The sequence below is a fragment of the Phascolarctos cinereus genome, unplaced genomic scaffold (genome assembly GCF_003287225.1).
Source record: "Phascolarctos cinereus isolate Bilbo 61053 unplaced genomic scaffold, phaCin_HiC Scaffold_9;HRSCAF=440, whole genome shotgun sequence".
Taxonomy (NCBI): Eukaryota; Metazoa; Chordata; class Mammalia; order Diprotodontia; family Phascolarctidae; genus Phascolarctos; species Phascolarctos cinereus.
In genome coordinates, this window is record NW_027556402.1 from 244323845 (window position 1) to 244343593 (window position 19749).

A 19749-nucleotide genomic window follows, 5' to 3' on the forward strand; every position below is an offset into this window, starting at 1 on the left:
GTACAAATCTCTCACATGCTAAGCACAGTAGTAACCACTTCATAAGTGTTCATTCATTCATATATGTACTGGTTTGCTCCTCCAAAAGAATGTAAGCTCCTCGAGGGCAGGCCCTAGGAAGTAATAGGTGAATAATAAATGTTCATTCATTCGTTCATATGTGTGCACGTTGTCTCCTCCAGTAGAATGTTAGCTGCTTGAGGGCAAGGCCGTTTCATTTCTGTCTTTGGTCCCCGGCTCCTAGCCCAGTTTGTGGTATACAGCAGGTGCTTAATGAATGCGTGGGCCCGGAGGACCCTCGCTCCCGCGGGGCCGGCTGTCCTAGAAGGTGCCTGGCAGCTCTAAGTCCACATATGTTGCGCGCCCCCACTAATTAGGCCCCTCCGCCCTCTCCCCCGGGAGGGCCCGAAGCCCTCCGGAACTCACTGGGTCTGCTCCGAGTTGCTACCCGGAGCCCCTTTGAGTGAACCGCCCCCCTCCTCCCTGCCCCACCTTCGCCGCCGCGCCGGCCCTGTGGTTGCCATGGCAACGGAGACCGCGCTACGGAAGCCGAGGAGGTGGGGGGGGCCCGCAGCCTCAGCCGGCCGGAGGATGCTGAGTCCCGATCGCTTAGCGCTGCCCGACTACGAGTATCTGGGTAGGAGCCGCGGCCGTTGGCTGGGGTAGGGGCGGGGGCGAGGTCGGGGCCGGCCCCGGGACGGACGCGGGGACCGATGGGGAAACTGAGGCCCCCTGATGGGCGTCCAGTGTGGGCGGGGCCGGCCCTTGATGGAGGAGGAAACTGAGGCCTAGAGAAGCGGAGGAGGGGCCCCCTAGGAGGGGAGGTTCTCGCGGGGCGGGGTTTGAGTCTCGCTCCCCGACGTCACCCTGCGCGTCCTTTGGGGTCCGAAGGCCCCCGGGAGGGGAAGGTCCCCCTTCCTTCCCCACCCCCCCTCTTCCTCGGCCAAGGGCCCGGGCAAAGCCCTGGGGTTGGAGTGGGGGCCCTGGGTTCAAATTCCAGTCCCCCAAGGCCCTGGCTGCAGCGGGACTTGGAGCCGGGGCCTTCTCCCTCGCTGCCTCAATTTCCTGCTTTGTCACTCGAGAGCTGGTTTTGATGGTTGCTGCGGGCCGGCTCACGCCCTCCGAGGGAGTCCACAGTGCTTGCCCCCGGGGGCCGTCCTGGAGGCGGCCCAAGCCCACGCCAGGACCGACGGGGAGCCTGAGGGGCCCCGGGGTCTGCAGCTTCCTCGAGCCCCAGAACAGGTCCACAGGAGCTGAGGCTGTGGGGAGATTCGAACTCAGGGCCCTGGGCTGCCACTGGCCCCACAGGCTGGGCAGAAATCTCCGTCTTCCCCTTTGTCACCACCTTTACAGCCTCAGGAGAGTAGAAATGTGTCCCTAAATGGCTGTAAGTTTCTGAAAGGGCAGCCGGGCCGTGTGATGGGTAGAGTGCTGCGGGCGGACCTGAATTCAAATTCAGCTTCAGACACGTAATAGCTATGCGACCTTGGTCAAGTCACTTAACATCTCCCAGCCTTAATTTCTTCCTCTGTAAAATGAAGGATTTGTACCCTGTGGCCTCCAAGGTCCCTTGTAACTCTAAATCCATGATCTGTGATCTTTTCAAAATACAAAGTGTCTCCCCTGTGTAGTCTAGAAACAAGGGAATAAACAGAATAAAGAAAGAAAATTTCACCAATATGGATATTCTAGGGCCTCTGATAACAGGGAAAGGCCCCTTTCTTTTATAAGAGCTGGTACTTATGGTTAGTTCTTGGTCTTCAGTAATTTCAGCAGTATCCTGCTCTTTGTGACCCCCTTTTCCTGGGGTTTTCTTGGCAAAGATACTGGAGGAGTTGGCTATTTCCTTCTCCAGCTCATTTTACAGATGTGGAAACTGAGGCAAACAGGGTCACACAGCTACTGAGTGTCTGAGGCCAGATTTAGTGTTTCTATGTAAATGACAGATATACCCTTCAGGAAGCCATTTGCCTTTTTTCCCCAAACAATGTTTCATATCAAGGTCTGGGAATTCATCCTTTTTCCACTGAAACAGTGAGGATTTGGGATTAGGAGTTATGGCCTGATCCTTAATGTTGGAAGATTTCCCAAAGTCCTCTGGTCTCCTCTATACCTGCACAGGAGCCTCTTCAATATCCCTGCAGTATTTCTTTGAACCCTTCCTGTGATGGGCAGCCTCTCTCTCCTGAGGCAGCCTACTGAGCTCTAATGATTGGGAAGTTTTTCCTTATGTTGAGATGAAATCTTTCTTCAGCCTTCCCGTTACACTTAGCTCTGCCCTCTGGGGCCAACCATCACAAGCCTAATCCTTCTTCCATATGACAGCCTTTCAGATACATGAAGCCAGCTGTCATGTCACCCCTTAATCTTCTCTTCACCAGGCTACACTTCCTCGGTTCTTCCACCTGTTCCTCATATAGCATGGTTTTGAGACCTGCAGTCTTTCTGGTTACCCTTCTCTGCAGCCAGTCATTCCTCAGAGGTACCCAGACCAGAACAGAAAGGTGCTGATGTGGCCTAGCCAGCCTCAGGTAGAGGATGGCTATCACCCCTCCTTCTGGATACAATGCAGTCTACAATTGCCATGTTAGTTCATTTTTTAAGTTTTAGGAATCTCATTGATGGAGGTATCACCTCATTGGCACTCATTGTTCCATTGGGTCAGAATGTAGTGACAGGGCTAGTTTGTTCATGTCTTGTTGGCTTGCGAAGTGTATATAAAAGAGAACTCCTGGCCCTTAGGGTAGACGGTACTTCATTTCTAGGCTATTCTTTTCGGCTGTAGCCTGGCAGAGTGGAAGGAGTTCTAGATCTGGGGTTGGTGAATGTGGGTTCCTGCCCTGGCTCTCTTGCAGATTAGATGACTTTGTGAAGTCAACCTCTCTGGGCCTCATGGTGTCTATAAAAGGATGGAGTTGGAATAGATGATCTCTAGGGAACCTTCTTTAAGTCTTTGATCCTGTGATGTCTCCCTTGCCCTAAATTGATGCAATATGATTGTCTCATGGTGGTCAACATCTCTAGCTCATCCCCACAAATGGAGTTTAACTATTAGGTGTTCTGGCCTCAGGCTAGGACCCATCTGCAAGGCTCACTCTTAGTTCATCAGGAAGCCTTCCAACTTCCCTGTGCATGCCGTAAGTCCACATTTCTGCCCAGGCACTTGCTAATTTCCCCATTTCTTCAACCAAGGAGAAAATGGGAAAACATAAAACAGATAAAGTGTTCCCATTGTCTCAGAATAAATCAAAACAATTCAACCAGATGCATTGATCATCCCTTAAATTCATAAAAGACAACCCTTTCTTTATGGTGTATGTAGGGTGAACAGTCTAGAATATTCTCTGAGCTATTGCCTTCCCCCCATTATATTGTGGATGTCCAAAGGCTCAGATAGCTTCTTTTATATCAGAACATTGAATCAGGCCTGGCCTGGGAAATAAGTAGCCAGGTTTTCTTTGACTTTGATACGTGAACATTTCAGAAACTAATGTTATAAGAAAGGCAACTAGAAAAAAAAAACCAACCCAAGGAGGAAACACATCTCCCTATAAATGGTGAGTTGTTCTCATGACCTGCAGCCTTTTATGAACAATTTGTGATTCACCCCCATAATGGCACCATTTGGAAAAGTTTTGTCATGTTCCCATTTGTGATTTTTGAAATTAATTGGCCTTACCAGCTCACATTTACTGGCAAGGTGTATAGTAAGCAAGAAAGGCATCATTTCATAAAATTCTTTTATGGGGAAGCAGATTTTGGCTCTAGATAAGGAGAATTTCCTAACAATTAGAGCTGTATGATAATGGACTGGCCTGCCAGTGAGTAATGAGTCCTTTGTTGCAAAAAACGTTCAAGTGGAGATCTGAGGACCACTTGTTGGACTAGCAGTTGGATGAGGTGACCTCGGAGGGTCTCTCAAAAGAGAAGAAAGAGCCCATTAGGGAAGGAGAACAGCTTGAACCCTTGGTGTCAGGCGCAGAAAAGATTTCCAGCCTCGTGGAAATTGCTTGTTGAAAGCCTTTGCCCGAGGCTGAGGTGTGTGTGGATGTGGTAGGGTGTGGATGGCTCCCCTGGAGCCCACGGATAGCTCGGGTAGCTCGTTCTGTTCCCAGGTATACAAAATACGCCATTCATAGATAGGCCAACCTGCAGGGTAGCTAGCCATGAGATTAAGTTTCATTCATTTGGGGAGGGGACTCCCTTTTCCACTTTGGCTTCCAAATTGTTCTAATTTCATGATGGTCACTTCTTCCTATTTAAGGGTTAGTTGAGAATAAGAAAAGAGTCTGCCCTAAAGCTACAGATGTTCTTTGTTGATATGGGTCTGAACTTCCTAGAGTAGAATGGGATGGTTTAGCTGGAGTAAGTCACCAAGAATGATTTTTAAAATAGTGGGTTATTATCCCACATGACTTAGTGGTTGTAGTGGGGAGTTGGGTTCTCTGTATTCTAAAAAAAAAAATGTCCCTAGACCTTGACAAAATAACCTTACCCATCTCTGTGGAGCTTCCCACTGCGACTTCTAGGATGCTGTAATCCCTGTTTATTTTCTGGATATGGAGCTGGAGGGGGTGGGGGGAAGCAGGGCAGATATCTTCCTGTTGGGTGGGTGTGAACAGACCTTCTCTACCTTAACTAGCTACAAATTTAAACTACTTTTAAGTCACTTACCCTCTATTTGCCTCAATTTCTTCAACTATAAAATGGTGATAATGAACACCTGCCTCACAGACTTGTGAGGATCTCATGAGAGAATATGTTCAGCACGTAGCATAGTGGTTGGCATTTAGTGGGCTGTATAGAAAGGCCAAGTGTTATTACTCTGATGTCAGTGAATCTTTCAAGCAAGCCACTGCTTCTAGGCACTTTGTTAGGGGTGAGCATTGTGGACTTGGGTCAGTGCTAGCCTCCTAGCTCCCTGCTGTCACCCAAAACATCTGCCAGAAGCAGGCAGTTACAAGTGTTTTTCTTAAAAATCATATGCCATTTGGCCTAATTTCTTCATGGTGGTTTATCTACTTTTATTAATTTTTTTTTTAGGCTAGGCAATGGGATTAAGTGACTTTGCCCAGGGTCACACAGCTAGTAAGTGTTATGTGTCTGAGGCCGGATTTGAACTCAGGACCTTTGAATCCAGGGCTGGTGCTCTAGCCACTGAGCCACCTAGCTGCCTTAATTTTTTTTACTTTTTAAAAACAAAACAGACATCACTGCATTCATCTCTTTAAGGTTCCTCTAAGCCCAGTGATAATTTCACTTTAATAATTTAATAGCTTTTGTGTATACTGTGTTTTAAAGCTTATACAGTATTGTGTTACCTCATTTAATCTTTACACTAACCCTGTGAGAGAGGGGCTGTTATTATCCCTATTTTACAGAGGAAGAAACTGAGGCTTAGAGAGGTCCGGTGATTTGCCCACTCTAAGGCCAAAACTCTATCTACCATTTCTTCATCTTCAGACAGGGGGACTAAGGAGGACTCTTTCTCATGACAGAAAACTCTTAGATGGGGGGCGGGGAGAGCCTGCAGCCACGTATGGCCTCAAGGCTGCAGGTTCCCCACCCGATCTTAGATGGGTAGGCTAATGTTTTGGGTTGGGAGCTGTGACAGCCATTTCCCTTACTGTTTACTAGGCTAGTCACCAGAAAAAAAAAAAGAGGGGTGGAGGAAGGTGGCTTTGGGATGAAATGGAATGAAGTGATGCCATGTGGGGGAAGGTATAGGAATCTGAAATCACAGGGCTTGGGTTTGAATCCTGGCAATGCTGCTTAAGTCTTTTATCCTCTTTGGGACTCAGTTTTCTTATCTGAATAGGAGAGATTGGATGAGGTGATCCCCAGGGTTTCTTCCAGCTCTAAAATTCTGATCCTAAGAACTAACATTTTGGTTTGGTTATAAAATTTTTACTGATTCTTCTTCAGTCAACTTCTCGCTTGGAAATAGTGCTGCTCGAAGTAATTAGTTGAAGTGCTTTTTTTGGACTTGAAAATATTTGTGTTATTACAGAAAGGAAATGAAATCAGCTATTTTAGACTCACTGTGATGCTTTGAAAACGTGATTTACAATGTCTGAAATTCTTCCCTTTAAAAGGTTGGACATGTGCAGGAATATCCCTGAGCTTTTCCAAGTCCCTGGTTAATTGCCTTACCTCTAGTTTCTTTTTCCTACCATTCGTTCTTAGACCTCATTGCATAGACGTGAACCTTCTTAATTGCCTAACTCTTACCATCTCAATTACCTGTTCAAAAAACTCCAGTGGCTTCTCATCACCATTGGATAAGTTCCCAAATCCTTTATTTTACATCTGAGGCCCTTCTCTATATAGCTTCTGTCGGGATCCACCCTTATCCTTAAATTGAACCCATAGCCACAGTGGGCTACTCATAGGCACCTAGTATGTCCATTGTGTTCCTGCCTTTTTAACATATAAAAAAAGCTTTGTGAACCTTTAAACCCTCTATAGATATTAGCTATTATAATCCCTACACCTCGAAAGCCTTCTCCTCCATATCTACCTATTGAAATCCTACCTTGGCTACAAGGCCCAGGTCAAAATGTTACTTTTGGCCTGTCTGTCCTGATTTCCCTCTTTGGAGGCTAGTTCTCACTCAGAATTTTCTAGCACTATTCTGGTTCCTCCTTCATTGCTCTGGAACATCCAACCATCCCTGAAGCCTTTACAACCTGGTATTTCCCTCCATAAGACCCACTCCCTTCTCCCATTGCTAAGTTCCTCCTGGGCTTCATTTTGTGGAGGGACCAAGGTGGCCTTCGTTTCCTTTCCCTTTTGGCTTTTCTGCTTCCTTTTTGTTTTCTTCTCCCCACACCGCTTAGATTGTAAGCTCTCTGAGGGCAGGGGCAGTATTTTTGCTTGTATTTGGATCTCCAGTGCTTAGAACTGTATGTGACACAAAGTAAGCCCTCCTTCCTTTCTTTTTCCCTTGCGCACTATAAAACTTTCTACAACTTTGTATTAGAAGTACGTGTGTATATGTCTTCTTTATTGTACTAGATGATAAGTTTCTTGAGGGCAGGGATCACTTCTTACTCACTTATTATCCCATTCCCTTTCTTCCTTCCTCCCCCATACAGTGCCCTGGCATTCAGTCAACACTTTGTAAGTGCCTGTTGCTTGCGTGCTCAGTAAGGGGCTGTTGAAGGCACTGTTATGTAGCAGCTGTCATTGTGAGGACACTTGAAGGCACTCGAGGTCTTTTCCCCACAACCCTATTTGACCTACAAGGAAACTGGAGATGTTGAGTGTCTCTGACGTTCTGGCTCCAGAGCCCAGCGATGATGAAGTGCTACCTATAATGATCTGGATGTAACTAGGGTTTTTGTGCCCCGCTCCAAGGATAATCTTCCAGTCGCCTTTTGCTTTATGTGAAGAAAAGACTTAAATGTTTTCATTAAAAACGCTATCCCAAAGGAAGGGGTCACTTTTATTGGCAACAGTACAGAATGAAGCTGTTCTCCATGTGTTGAGGTGGATAGCTGAGGTTTCAAAGAGTGAGGAGAAGAAATCTCTCCTTATTTCTGATGAATGGCCTGCTCAGCCTGGAAGCCAGCATTTTGTTAGGTTGCCTAATTGTTCCAGTTGTTTCTCCCAATAGACTGGAATTTCCTTGAGACCAGGGACAGCGTTCTTCTAGCACCTGGCCTAGCACCTAGTACCTAACACCTAGCACTTGTTAGGTTTGGAATATTTCAACGTTTGTTGCATTGAATGGAAATGAATAATTCTAGTACTGGCCTGCTCAGTTAGCTTAACAAAATGCAATGCTTATTTGTTGGCTGGTTGAAGGAAACGAGAGGTAAACCAGTTGTGTGATGGCTGTTTAATTCCTGTTCAGTCCTACCTCCTTCAGTTTTTAAGCCTCGATCACACTTGCTTCTCAAGTTTCCTGGGTAAACGTTAAAGTTTTTATCTTTGCTCAGACAAGTACAAAACTCAACTGATTTTGAAAATCCTGTATTTAAAGGAAGGAACCAGAAGTTGTATTCAGTTGAGGGATTTCCCTTGAGTACTCCCCCCTAATCTCCCAGTGGCAGGGTAGAGTGATGTGTTTTGATTTAGAGGGGAATGGCCCTACTAAATGGAGCTTTCTGCCACAGACCAGGATGGGGACAGCCCCAGCAGTGCATCCCCAGGGGCCTTGGGAGGTAGCTAATTCTCTAGGTGGAATGTCAAGTCAAAACACATTTATCTGAGCAGAATTTTAATGATTTATCCAAGAGAGTCGGGATTTCCCCAACACATCTGAACTTACCAAATTACTGATCCCATTAGCTATGTTTTCTCCTAAGCACCTTTCTTGGAACAAAGCAATTACTGCTGCAGTCATCAAATGTTCTTTTCATAAAGGCTGTTGACTAAGTTTTGTTTGATTAACAGGAATCCAGTAAGAGGAAATATTGTTGGAGAAAGCACTTTCCGGGCCTTTTCTTTTTCTTTATTGAACTGGGCTTTCAAAAAGCTCTGTTCTTTGCACAGAGTAAGAGCCCGTTTCCAGCTGTCCTATTGTGCAGCTCAAGGTCTTGTTAATACTTTTCTCTGGCCCAGAGATTACAGGTAATTGTGATAAAACACAAGCTTCGGTTTCTGTAATCTCTGGCAGAAATCTGCTTGCCGCCCCAGGCCTTCATGTCAGGTGTTCACCTCGTTCAGACTTCTCTCACCTGGGACTGCTCGCTCCCCTCCCCGACCCCCAGTAAACAGAGGCATCTGGAGAGGCGAGCTAACAGCTGCGCAAAGATCCATTGCCTGTTCTGGTCCTTCTGCGGCAGCCTTGCATACAGCGTGCACTAAATGGGAAAATTATATCTTTTAAAATAAGCACGTTAAAGACAATAACAGTTTTGGAGGAGACATGTACCAATGGCCACATGTCTTTGGCTTTGCTTGTCACATAGAGAGACTGCCAGAACCGCGTGGCTCCATGGTTCTCGTGCCCCATGGTCCTTCAAATTGACATGTAAGCAGAGACAAAAAGTCGTTCAGCCCCTGAGAAAGTAAGTTCTGGCTCTTGAACTCTGGCCTTTTTTTGGAGGAGTCTTGCCCAGATTCACATCTTCTGGCCCATCTTAGTCTTCAGAAAGAAACCATTAAACGTGTCTGGTAATTCAGTATGTTAGCTACACAATCAGCGTGAGGCTGACTCTGAGGCCACGAGTGGTTCAGCCTGTCATATGGAAGAAATTGCCTTTCAGGAGAGATTATAATTGTGCATGAAGCCACACAAATGCGCATTCTGCCTAGAGGAGAATGCACCGAAGACTAGGCCTTATGCCGCTCTATTTGGGGCTTAATGAGTCATCCTTTTTTGTGCAAGGCCAGCTCTAAGAAATGCTCCCACTTCTCCAACACGAACTGCTTTTGTGGGCCCAACACTTGTGTCTGTTAGCTTTGTACATTCCTGATGAGATCATTTACAATGCTAGGGCACAGACAGTAAACAAATAATAATTTAATGTTTGGGCATCTTGACAAAACTTAAATAGGCCAATTTAGAGAAATGATAACAGTCAGCTCTAATAAACACCAGGCATGACCCCAGCCCTTTATGGAATGTGATGTGGTGGGAGAAGGTTGAACACTTGGAGACAGGAACTCATGAATTATTCTGCTCACTTTAAAACCCCGAGATCCCCTGGCGGGGGGACTAGTCACAAGAAAGGTAGTGCTGCCTTGTTAGTAAATAGACCTCTAGATCTCTCTGTCAGGTACGTATATACTTTTCTGTATGGCAGGGATTCTGCATTCTAGCTATAAAGTTGAAAAAAATCATATTTGCCACCTACCACCTACCTCACAGGAATGTTATGAGGATTATTGAGATAACAAACACGGTTGGAAGGTCTTTATAGAGAAGGTATTATGTAAACACAAAATGTTATTCCCCTTGCCTCAATTTCCCTATTGATAAAAGCATCCTGGGGGAGGGGTAGTTGTGCAGTTGAATTAGTTAACATCTGTCAGGCATTTTAAAAAAATGCTTTATGAGAACTAAAAAAGCGTTAAGTGGGCCTGCCTTGACAGTCTGTAAACTACCAACCTCAAGGGCTATATACGTGCTGCTTACTGGCACACCTACTCTTCTGCCTGGACTTTCAGGGATGACATGATGGACAAGGGTGAGTGGCCAGGATGGGTTGTGGAAGTTCATTCCCCCCAGGAGAGCAGTCTTGGCTTTGAAGGATGACATGAGAGAGAAGGGGGAATAACTAGAATGAATTGTGAAAATTCAGTCCTCTGGAGGGAGAGTAGCCTTTTCTTTGAGGGGTGGCAGTGGTAGAGAAGGGCGAGAGACCCGATGAATTGGGGAAGTTCAGTCCCTCAGGGAGAGTGGCTTTGTCTTTGAGGAATGACACAATTATTGTTCATCCTTCGTTTTCAAAGAGGACCAGTGACATTATGGGGTGATGCCTTGATTTATATGTGAATCGGATTTAAGAGAAACAGAATTGGGCAAAGTCATCAGCCCTACTCTCTCTTCCAGAATGGTTGCAGTCCAGTGGCAAGCCAAAAATTAGGTCAACTGGTGATGGCCAACATGCAGTGGCATCTGTGTCGTCTGACTAAGCTCTGAGTGCTCTGTAGCACCTGCTTGAGCCGCCTTCATGGCCACTGGAACAAATCGTTCTCATCTGCCTATTCCCGTGGGGGAGGTTCACGTGCTTGTGGTAGACATTCCCCTGACTCACGGATGGGTTGGTGGCCCGTCAGTTGCCCTCAGCCTGGGTTAGCCCATCTGCCAAGATGGTTTCCTGGGGTCTGGTCACCGCTCATGCTGTAGCTTCTTGGAGCCAAAGATGAGAGTTGGGTGACAGGCACACCAAAAGGAGATGAGCAGTCCTGAAAAGGTCTTGGCAAGCCCTCGCACCGGAAGTGCTAGTTCTCACTGAACCCTCTGGTATGACATGATAGACAAGAGTGAATGACCAGGATGAATTGTGGATGTTCATTCCTCCTAGGTGGAGTGGCCTTGTTCTTCTGAAGACTGCACTTGGGAGTAGCACTTTCTTCTAGTCTTGCCAATCTTTGTTACCATATCCTGGCTTAGGAGCTGTTTAGATCTTTGTTCAGTCAGTAAATCTTTATTTTTCTTCTCATATTTCCAAGGGGAAAACAAACGTAGAGAGAAAAAAGTAGTTGACCTGTCTATAGAATGTTCCTTATTTATCTTTGTTGAATTAAATTTCAACTTTTCCAGGACTTATTTCAGTACTTTAAAGACCTGTGATTTGGTCAATACAGGGACTCCCTCCACCAGCATAGATTGCAGGCCTTTAATGACTTAGGAGACGGTCTTCAGGAATCACTGTGGCCAAAACGTTCATCCCCTTGTGGCCAGCCTGATGAAGATCCCCTTCAGTTTAGCTTAGCTGCTCCTTGGATGACGGATATGAAGTCCAGCATCTACTCCTCACCCATAGCCTTTCTAGCTGGGTAGGATTTGGCCAAAACTTGTGCTGCTGTGGCAGGCATAACCTTCCAGAACATTCACACTGAGAAAGATTTCTGTGACTTTCCTAGTGCAGTGAGGTAATAGGATATAATTATTAATAAAGGGAAGAATAAGAGCACAAGCAGTGATTAAGTACCTACTATGTGCCAGGCATGGTGCTAGACACTTAATTTATAGATATGATCTCGTTTGGTCCTTACAGCAACCCGGGGTGCTGTTAATGAACTGGCTAGTCATTGTAGGAAGTCCCCACCTCATCATAGCGTCAGAACCAATTCACTTTGTTTTGAGAGTTATAAGGAAAGACCTCCTTTAATAAGCAAACAGTTGACTATTTAGATTCGAAGATAATGACAGCTTAGCATCTGTCTTTCCATCTCTGTTGTTGCTTTCTTCTATGATAGGTAGCAGATCCTGAGATGGAGCCTCTAGAACCACTTCATACATTCCAAATTTGATCTGATTAGAATTGGAAGTGTGTAAGTTGTTCCTTTTGCTTTGTCTCCCTTAAGTGGAAAGCTCTGGAAAATTTTGACTATAGTCCCCTATTCAGAGATTCTGTATGTCTCTCGTTTTCTGTATGGACACAATTTTTGGTCTTTGTGGCATAGATAATCTCTGAGGTGTGTTAGGATGGATCATTTGTGTCTTAGAGCGAGAAAGTCATAGTAACATAATGTTTCAGAGATGAAAGATACCCTAGAGATCATGTAGTCCAGGGGTTCTTAACCTAGGGTCCGTGACGTTGATTTTTTGAAATATTTTGATATTTCCATATAATTGGTTTCCTTTGTAATCCAATGTATTTTATTTTGTGAATTTAAAGACATTATTCTGAGAAGCTTGTCCATAGGCTTCACCGGACTGCCAAAGTTATGACACTTTTATGACACAAAAGAGCCTCCCTGATCTATTCTCTTTATTTTACACATGAGTAAATTGATGCCTAGAAAATTAAAGTACTCAGGATGTCTGGTAGTCTCTTTTAATAACATTTGGGGGAGGTCTACGTTTCTCTCCTCTTCACATGTATACTTACAATGTTACTTATGTCCCCTGATGTCAGTTACCTGTCTTCTCACCTAAAAATCAGAGCGATAAGTAAGGCTTTCCCTCTCACTTTATGGACTGACCTTTTCTAGCCTGTCATTTGCTTACACTTTCCTGCCCTCTTCAGAAATTAGTGGTTATCACTGCATCTTAGTCCGTTCTGGCATTTCTCAGCTCCCCAGTGACCCGTCACAGGGTTCTCTCTTTCTTTGGTGTATCTCAGTGAAACTTCTTGACCTGACAGTCAGTTATTTTTGGGCAATCTAGGGCTCACTTTTTCCTTTTCTTCCCTGCTCTGTGATCCAAATGGGCTAATCGTGAAGCTTAAAGAACTGTGTTTAAATTCCTGGTAACATGTAGGGGAAAGAGAGGAATCATCAGATATGGGTCCTTAGATGACCATGAACGACCACTTTTGTCCTCAGAATCACTTGATTTGTTGTTCATCATTCATTTAACTCGGTATGTTCTGTATTGCTTTTCCCCTAACGCTAAAAACCAAAAAGCTCAATCTATAGCCTTCTGTGTTTGGATGGTCTCTAACTCCTCTTCATTGAGTACCGTGCTTAGTACTATATACCGCAGAGCAGGCTTGAGATACTTCAAGGAGCTTTGATTCAATGAGTATGGGCCATCTCTCCACCAAGGCACTTTACCCTTCTGGGCCTCCGTAGGTGGTTTGGATGAGTTGTTACTGAGGAAAAAACATCTCCTGGCTGCCCGCCTTGTAGTGATATTCCTGTACTGGCTAAAATCTGTATTCTGCATAGAAGCACAGCAGAGACATGGCTCTCCCAGAATGAGTCAGTGTGGGTGAGCAACCTGTCCAGCTCTCTGGGGTGTTCGCTTTTTAACCGTTGGATCTTTTAAAGTTGTTCTTAAATGGAAATATTTCTGAAAATCAGTATGTATTTCCTTTTTAAATGGAATGTATCACACATAATTTAACCTTTTCTTGGTGACCTGAGGATATTATTTTGACCATGTGAAGAGATTAAAAAGAATGGTATATATAGATTGACTTACTAAATGAAGACTTTCAAAAAAGTGAACAGAAAAAGCCCAAGTTAAACATGACATGTTGGGAACTTAATAATATGAGGATACTTAGCAGATTAAAAAATTAAATATAATAGCCTTGCAAGCAAATATTTTCCTTAGGGGAAATTGAAATGAAAAGAAATTTCAAATAAGGCTCTGCTGGTTATAATTATAGGAATAGATAGTGTTAGTTAAGAAAGCATTTTGGCAGTCTCCTGGACATTTGTAAATTGATTTTTGTGTATTACTGGGAATGTGTTTATTTTTCCTCCAGACGGTCTTTATAAATTGCCATTCATAAAAGGCCAAGCTGATAGGGTGTTATGAATGAAACCCATTGAAAGACCATTCACACAGATGAGCTTTACAGTGATGGTGGTAGCTTCCCCAGTTAGAAGTGGCATTCTTCTTAAGTTACCTTGTATCAAATTTATTTGTATTATATGTCGTGACCTCCATGCCCCAGTAGAATGTGAGCTTCTTGAGGGCAGGGACCATTTCATTTTTCCTTTTGTATCCCATACTTGCTAGCATAGTGCCTTGCACATAGTAGGCAGCTTAATAATCACTGATTGAATTGAATGAAAAATGAGTTGCTGTGATGTGGTTTAGCTCTGGCTTTACCTACAGCTGCAGTGTATATAGTGGAGATGACTCCCAGACTGCCAGCCTGTGTTAAACAGTGTTCTTTGAGCATACCATGTTGAGGCCTTCAGGCTCTTGGGCCTACCGAATAGGTAAGGGTGAGCTTCTGTTTCATACCTGCCTGAATGACTCCAGATGTCACAGAATTGAGATGTGTGGTGGCTGTTTATCTCCCAGATTGCAGAGGGCCCTTCTCTCTTGGCTTTTAGAGGCTGGCTGAATCCTTCTTTACAGTCAGAGCACCCATTGCTACTTATAAGTGCTTTTCACTCCCACCCCACTGAGCTCTGCCATGCTGTTTCCACATCCACTTTTCTTCCTTCTCACCTCCTTTGTCCACTGTCTCCCTTTTAATACTTCCCTGGCTGTGCTCCATGCCTGGAATGTTCTCCTTCCTCAGCTCTACAGTGTCTGGCATATAGGAGGTGCTTAATAAATGGTAATTGATTGACTCCTGAAGAAACTGAGTTGTCGGGTTAAATGTCTTGTGTAAGGTCGTACTGGGTTAGCAGTAGAGCTGGAATTATAAACTGGACCTTTTGTATCCAGAACCTTTTGCTTGGACTATTGAAGGAAGCTGCCTCTCTGTGGGATTACTCAGATGAACTAGCGCTGGGGCAGGTCGGGGAAAGTGCTGAGAGAGCCTGGCCCTCCCTGGGAACTAGTAGAGCAGCAAATTAAACAATGTGTCAGGCTATTTACTCATGGAGTACATGTTTTCTGAGTAGAGTCTCTTTAGAGATTTCTAGGGGAATGTAGAAGGTCTTGTACCGCGGAGTGATGAAACCAGGCCATAGATTTGGAGTTGGAAGGGACCTTAGAGGTCATCCAATCGAACCCCTTAGTTTTTACAGAAGGGAACAGGTATGAGACAGCAGCTCCCCCTTCCCTTCCCTGAGCCACACACTCCAGAGTTCTGAAGGCCTCAAGGCGGTGTGCTTGGGCCAGAAGGGACTGAGTGACTTGTCCAAGGACGCCCGGGCAGGGAGTAGCAGAGTTGGTGTTTGCATCCCCGTCTTCGGAGTCTACGCTTAGCCCTTCCATTGCATCAGTTCTGTGCTACACTTTCTCATCCTGTGCTTGGGTTTGTTTCTTTGTTCTCAGTAGTGAAGTAAAGGACAAGTGGAGCTAAAGTCACTCTCAAAAAGACAGCTTTTTATATGCTAAACAATAAGTGTAATTTTCTCCACTTCACAACTAAATAAAAATTTTCATTTAAAAATTACATTACCTTCTGTAAAACCAGAGGCGGCCTGAAGCAGGGGATAGAGAGCTGGCCGGGAAGCTGGCAGAATGTGGGGTCCAGTCCTTTCCCTGACATGCTAGCTCTGTGACCTCAGAGAAGTCACAGAAGCCCTCTGGGCTCCAGGCATTGCCCTAAGACCACAGGTTGTTCTGATAAAAGCTTCATTTCTAAAATATATGGAGAATTAAGACAAATTTATAAGAACACAAGCCATTCCCCAATTGATAAATGGTCAAAGGATATGAACAGACAGTTCTCAGATGAAGAAATTAAAGTCATCTATAGTCATATGAAAAAATGCTCTAAATTGTTATTGATTAGAGAAATGCAAATCAAAACAACTCTGAGGTACCACATCACACCTATCAGATTGGCCAACATGATAAAACAGGAAAATGATAAATGTTGGAGAAGATGTGGGAAAATTGGAGCACTAATGCATTGTTGGTGGAGTTGTGAAATGATCCAACCGTTTTGGAGAACAATTTGGAACTATGCCCAAAGGGCTACAAAAATGTGCATACCCTTTGATCCAGCAATAGCACTTCTAGGGCTATATCCCAAAGAGATCATAGAAATGGGAAAAGGACCCACATGTACAAAAATATTCATAACAGCTCTTTTTGTGGTGGCAAAGAATTGGAAATTGAGGGGATGCCCATAAATTGGGGAATGGCTGAGCAAGTTGTGGTATATGAATGTAATGGAATACTATTGTGCTGTAAGAAATGATGAACAGGCTGACCTTAGAAAAACCTGGAAAGACTTATATGGTCTGATGCTGAGTGAAGTAAGCAGAACCATGAGGACTTTGTACACAATAACAGCCATGTTATGCAATGACTAATATTGTTGAACTGAACCCTTCTCAGCATTACAAGGATCTAAGACAGATCCAGAGGCCTCAGGATGGAAAATGCTGTCCATATCCAAAGAAAGAACTATGGAAGTCGAATCGCTATCACTTATTTTTATTTTTTTTTAAATTTAAAAAAAAAATTTTTTAGGCAATGGGCTTAAATGACTTGCCCAGGGTCACACAGCCAGTAAGCATTATGTGTCTGAGGTCAGATTTGAATTCAGGTCCTCCTGAATCCAGGGCCAGTACTCTATCCACTGCACCACCTAGCTGCCCCCTATCACTTATTTTTACCTTCTGTTGAGTTTTGTTTCATCTTTCTGATGGTTCCTCCTATTCGTTTTAATTATTACTTACAACTTCACTAATGTGAAAATTAAAAAAAAAAAAGACCACAGGTTGTAAAGAGGGTCCAAGTTGCCTTAACATAAGAAATCCCTCCCTGAGAGCTCCCTGTGCCAGCGGAGGGCGGGGCCCAGCCCAGGCTGTTCCCCTTCATTCTTCTGTAACACCCTGTACCTGAGAGGAGTAGTTCATAACGAGTGTGTTTCCTTTTGGTTTATGGTCACTATGAGGATCATGGTCACCTGTAAGATCATTTCAAAATGTCCAATGCCCAAATCTCTTGCAAGCTGTGATGAAGTCATTCATTTACTCTGTAGTGTTCTAAACATCAGGGTTAGAGAGGATTCTCTCCAGTGCTACGTGATCTCCAGTAGCTACATGCTGCATGTAGATAAAAAGATCCTGTCCTCCTTTTTCTCTGCTCACTCACCCAGCCTCCCCCCCTTCCCCTTTAAGCCTTCATCTCTTTCCTCCTAGGTTACTGTAATATCCTCCTCCTTGGTCTCCTTGCTTCCCAGCTCTCCCCTTCTATCCAGTCCTGCCAAGATCATCTTGCTGAGGACAGGTCTAATCCATATCACCCTGCTTAGAAACCTCTTAGGGCTTCCTGTGACTTTTAGGTTAAGATGCAAACTCATTAGCTTGGCATTTGAGCACTTCCACAATTTGGCTTTGACCCACTTTTCCAGCTGTATTTCCTATTCCCTTGACATCTTGTCTCCTGCCTCTTTTGTATTCCTTCAGGCTGACCCCCCCCCCATCCCTGGAATTCAGTACTTCCCCATTTGTCTTGAATCTTTTTCCTACAAGGCTTACCTCAGGTGCTAGCTTCTCTTTGTCTGGGAAACTCTCTTTAATCTCCTCTCTGCCCACCCCCCTTCAGTCACCAGAACCTAGCATATTATAGGCACTTAATGAGTGAATGTAAGGTGAATTTGTCTAACAGAAGAACAAGACTTAAGCAGATCGATCAGTCAGTTGATGCTTGCGTTGGTTTCAGCCTCATAATACTTCTGGAGGAATTTGTATGGGTCATACAGGAACAGATGGATGGCTGTTTACCAAGTACTACCACCTCCCTGTCCTGTTTCCTGGTGAGTTGGCTTACTTTCGAAGTCCTGTGCTGGAGAATTTTTCACTGGGTATCTGTGTGATTATTGATGCTAGCTTTGGGAAGGCACCCATTGAGATTGCTAAATAAAAGAGAAAAGCTGTAGTTTCTTTTCACTTAATTAAGTGTGGATGATATATTACATGGGTAACATATACAAGCAGCCCAAAGAGGCATTTTGGCCTAAAATTGCACTGGACAGTCCAAATGCCCGATCCCTCTTGCTGAACGGGCCAGTCACCTGTCCTCCTTGCCTCTGTTTCTTCTGTGAATTAGGGGTGATACTTTCATTAGATCACATTAGGTCATATACCTCCACCTACTTTACAAGTCGCTTGACAGGGAATCTGAGCTAGAGATCCAGGCCTGGGAATCTTTCTAGAAAGTACACTCCCTCAAAATGATTCCTCTCATGCCTGTAATAGCTGAATCTGTAATGGTATACTTGGATCCTTGTGCATCTCACGTGAGCTTTAGTTCCATATTTCTAACTGGCTGTAGGGTGTCTCCATGTAGACAATCCATCATCACTTCAAATTCAGCATGCCCGAAGTGGAGCAGCATGGGAGGCAGCATGGGTCAGTGGAAGAAGCGGTGGGTTTTGAGTCAGAGGGCCTGGCTTTGAATTCTAGCTAGGGCAACTCACTTAACCTTTGCTCCTCACCTGTAAAGGAGGTGGACTAGGTGGCTTAGGTGCCTTCAGGCTCTATATCTGTGATCTTTTTGCTCCAGAACAGGTTCCCCTCTTCCTAAGGTTCTTCCTCATTCCTGTAAATAGCATCAAGATGATCCTAGGGGCCAATGAAGAGAGGAATATGATGGTCTCTTGCCAAGGTAGAAGGGGCAAAGATTTTTCTGTTTTTTAAGGCTGTTTGTATGTTTGATGATAGAAAGAAAGGAACCTGTGGAGAAAGTTTGAAGCTGCTTGGGGAGGAGATAGTGATGGGTATGAGAGAGTACAAGTAGGTGCATTGATTGAGAAGAGAGACTTACCATCAGTGTGGAAGGGAAGGGGAAGGTCTTGGGCAGAGGAGAGTTCACATCTACCGCCTCCATTGATGGCATGAAGTTGGAGGTGAGGACCCTGAGTCACTGAAATGTGAAGCATGGGACAGAGGAGGCGTCTGAAGCTCACTGAATCTGGATGGTGTAATTCTATGCCAGGTGAAGTCTGCAGAGTCTGCTCCTTTCATTGCTCGGAGCATCTCGCAGCTGAAAGCAGAGAGCGAGGGGGTCGATGTTCCTCTGTGGGCTGGCCCCGGGGAGGGAAGGAGGCTGTACCTTTAGTCGTTGCCACCAGGGCATGGATGGTGACACCTTGGGAGTGTGGGGCGACTTGGGGGTGGAAACTAGTACATCTTGATTGGCGTCAGAGATACAGCTGTTTACAAATGAGAAACGGAGGAATAGACTATTGGTATACGCGCTAGTGTTTACATGAAGATAGTTATAGCAAAGCAGAAATGAGTTAATTCAGTTTTAAATGTAGATAAACAAGCCACATACTTAATAAACAGAACTTGGGGCACATGGGGGTGTTCTGGGAGGACTAGCGCCTCTGGTGTGAAGGCTTGCTGAGCCCTTTTTGGGGCTGCCCAGCCACCTTTGGTGTCCACCTGTCACCCAGCTCTCACCTATGGCTCTGAGAAGCTGTCACCAGTGCAGCGGCCACACCTCCATAAACCATCTTGGCGGATGGGCTGAACCAGGGTGAGAGTAACTGATAGGCCTTAAACCCATTGGTGAGTTAGGGGATGTCTACCCCTGGCATGTGAAGACATCCCCTGGAGAATGGACAGATAACAGTTTGTTCCCACAGCCAGGAAGGTGGCTGAAGCAGGTGCTGTGGAATGTTTAGAGCTCGGTCAGACACCAGAGATGCCAGGGCCATCCACTGCAGCCATCATTAGTCATCCTGACTTGTGTCTTGCCACTGGACTTCGGTGACTCTGTCAGAGAGAGGCTGACGACTTTGCACA

General features: G+C 44.9%; 1 protein-coding gene across 1 annotated transcript in view; it reads left to right on the forward strand.

The window, feature by feature from the left end:
• Positions 1–510: 510 nt before the first annotated feature.
• Positions 511–19749, forward strand: part of CSTPP1 (centriolar satellite-associated tubulin polyglutamylase complex regulator 1) — a 184670-nt gene continuing 165431 nt past the window's right edge. The window contains exon 1 of the mRNA XM_021009716.1: positions 511–637. Coding sequence (XP_020865375.1) covers positions 523–637 — 115 coding nt within the window. The 5' untranslated portion in view covers positions 511–522. The remainder of the gene's footprint in view (positions 638–19749) is intronic.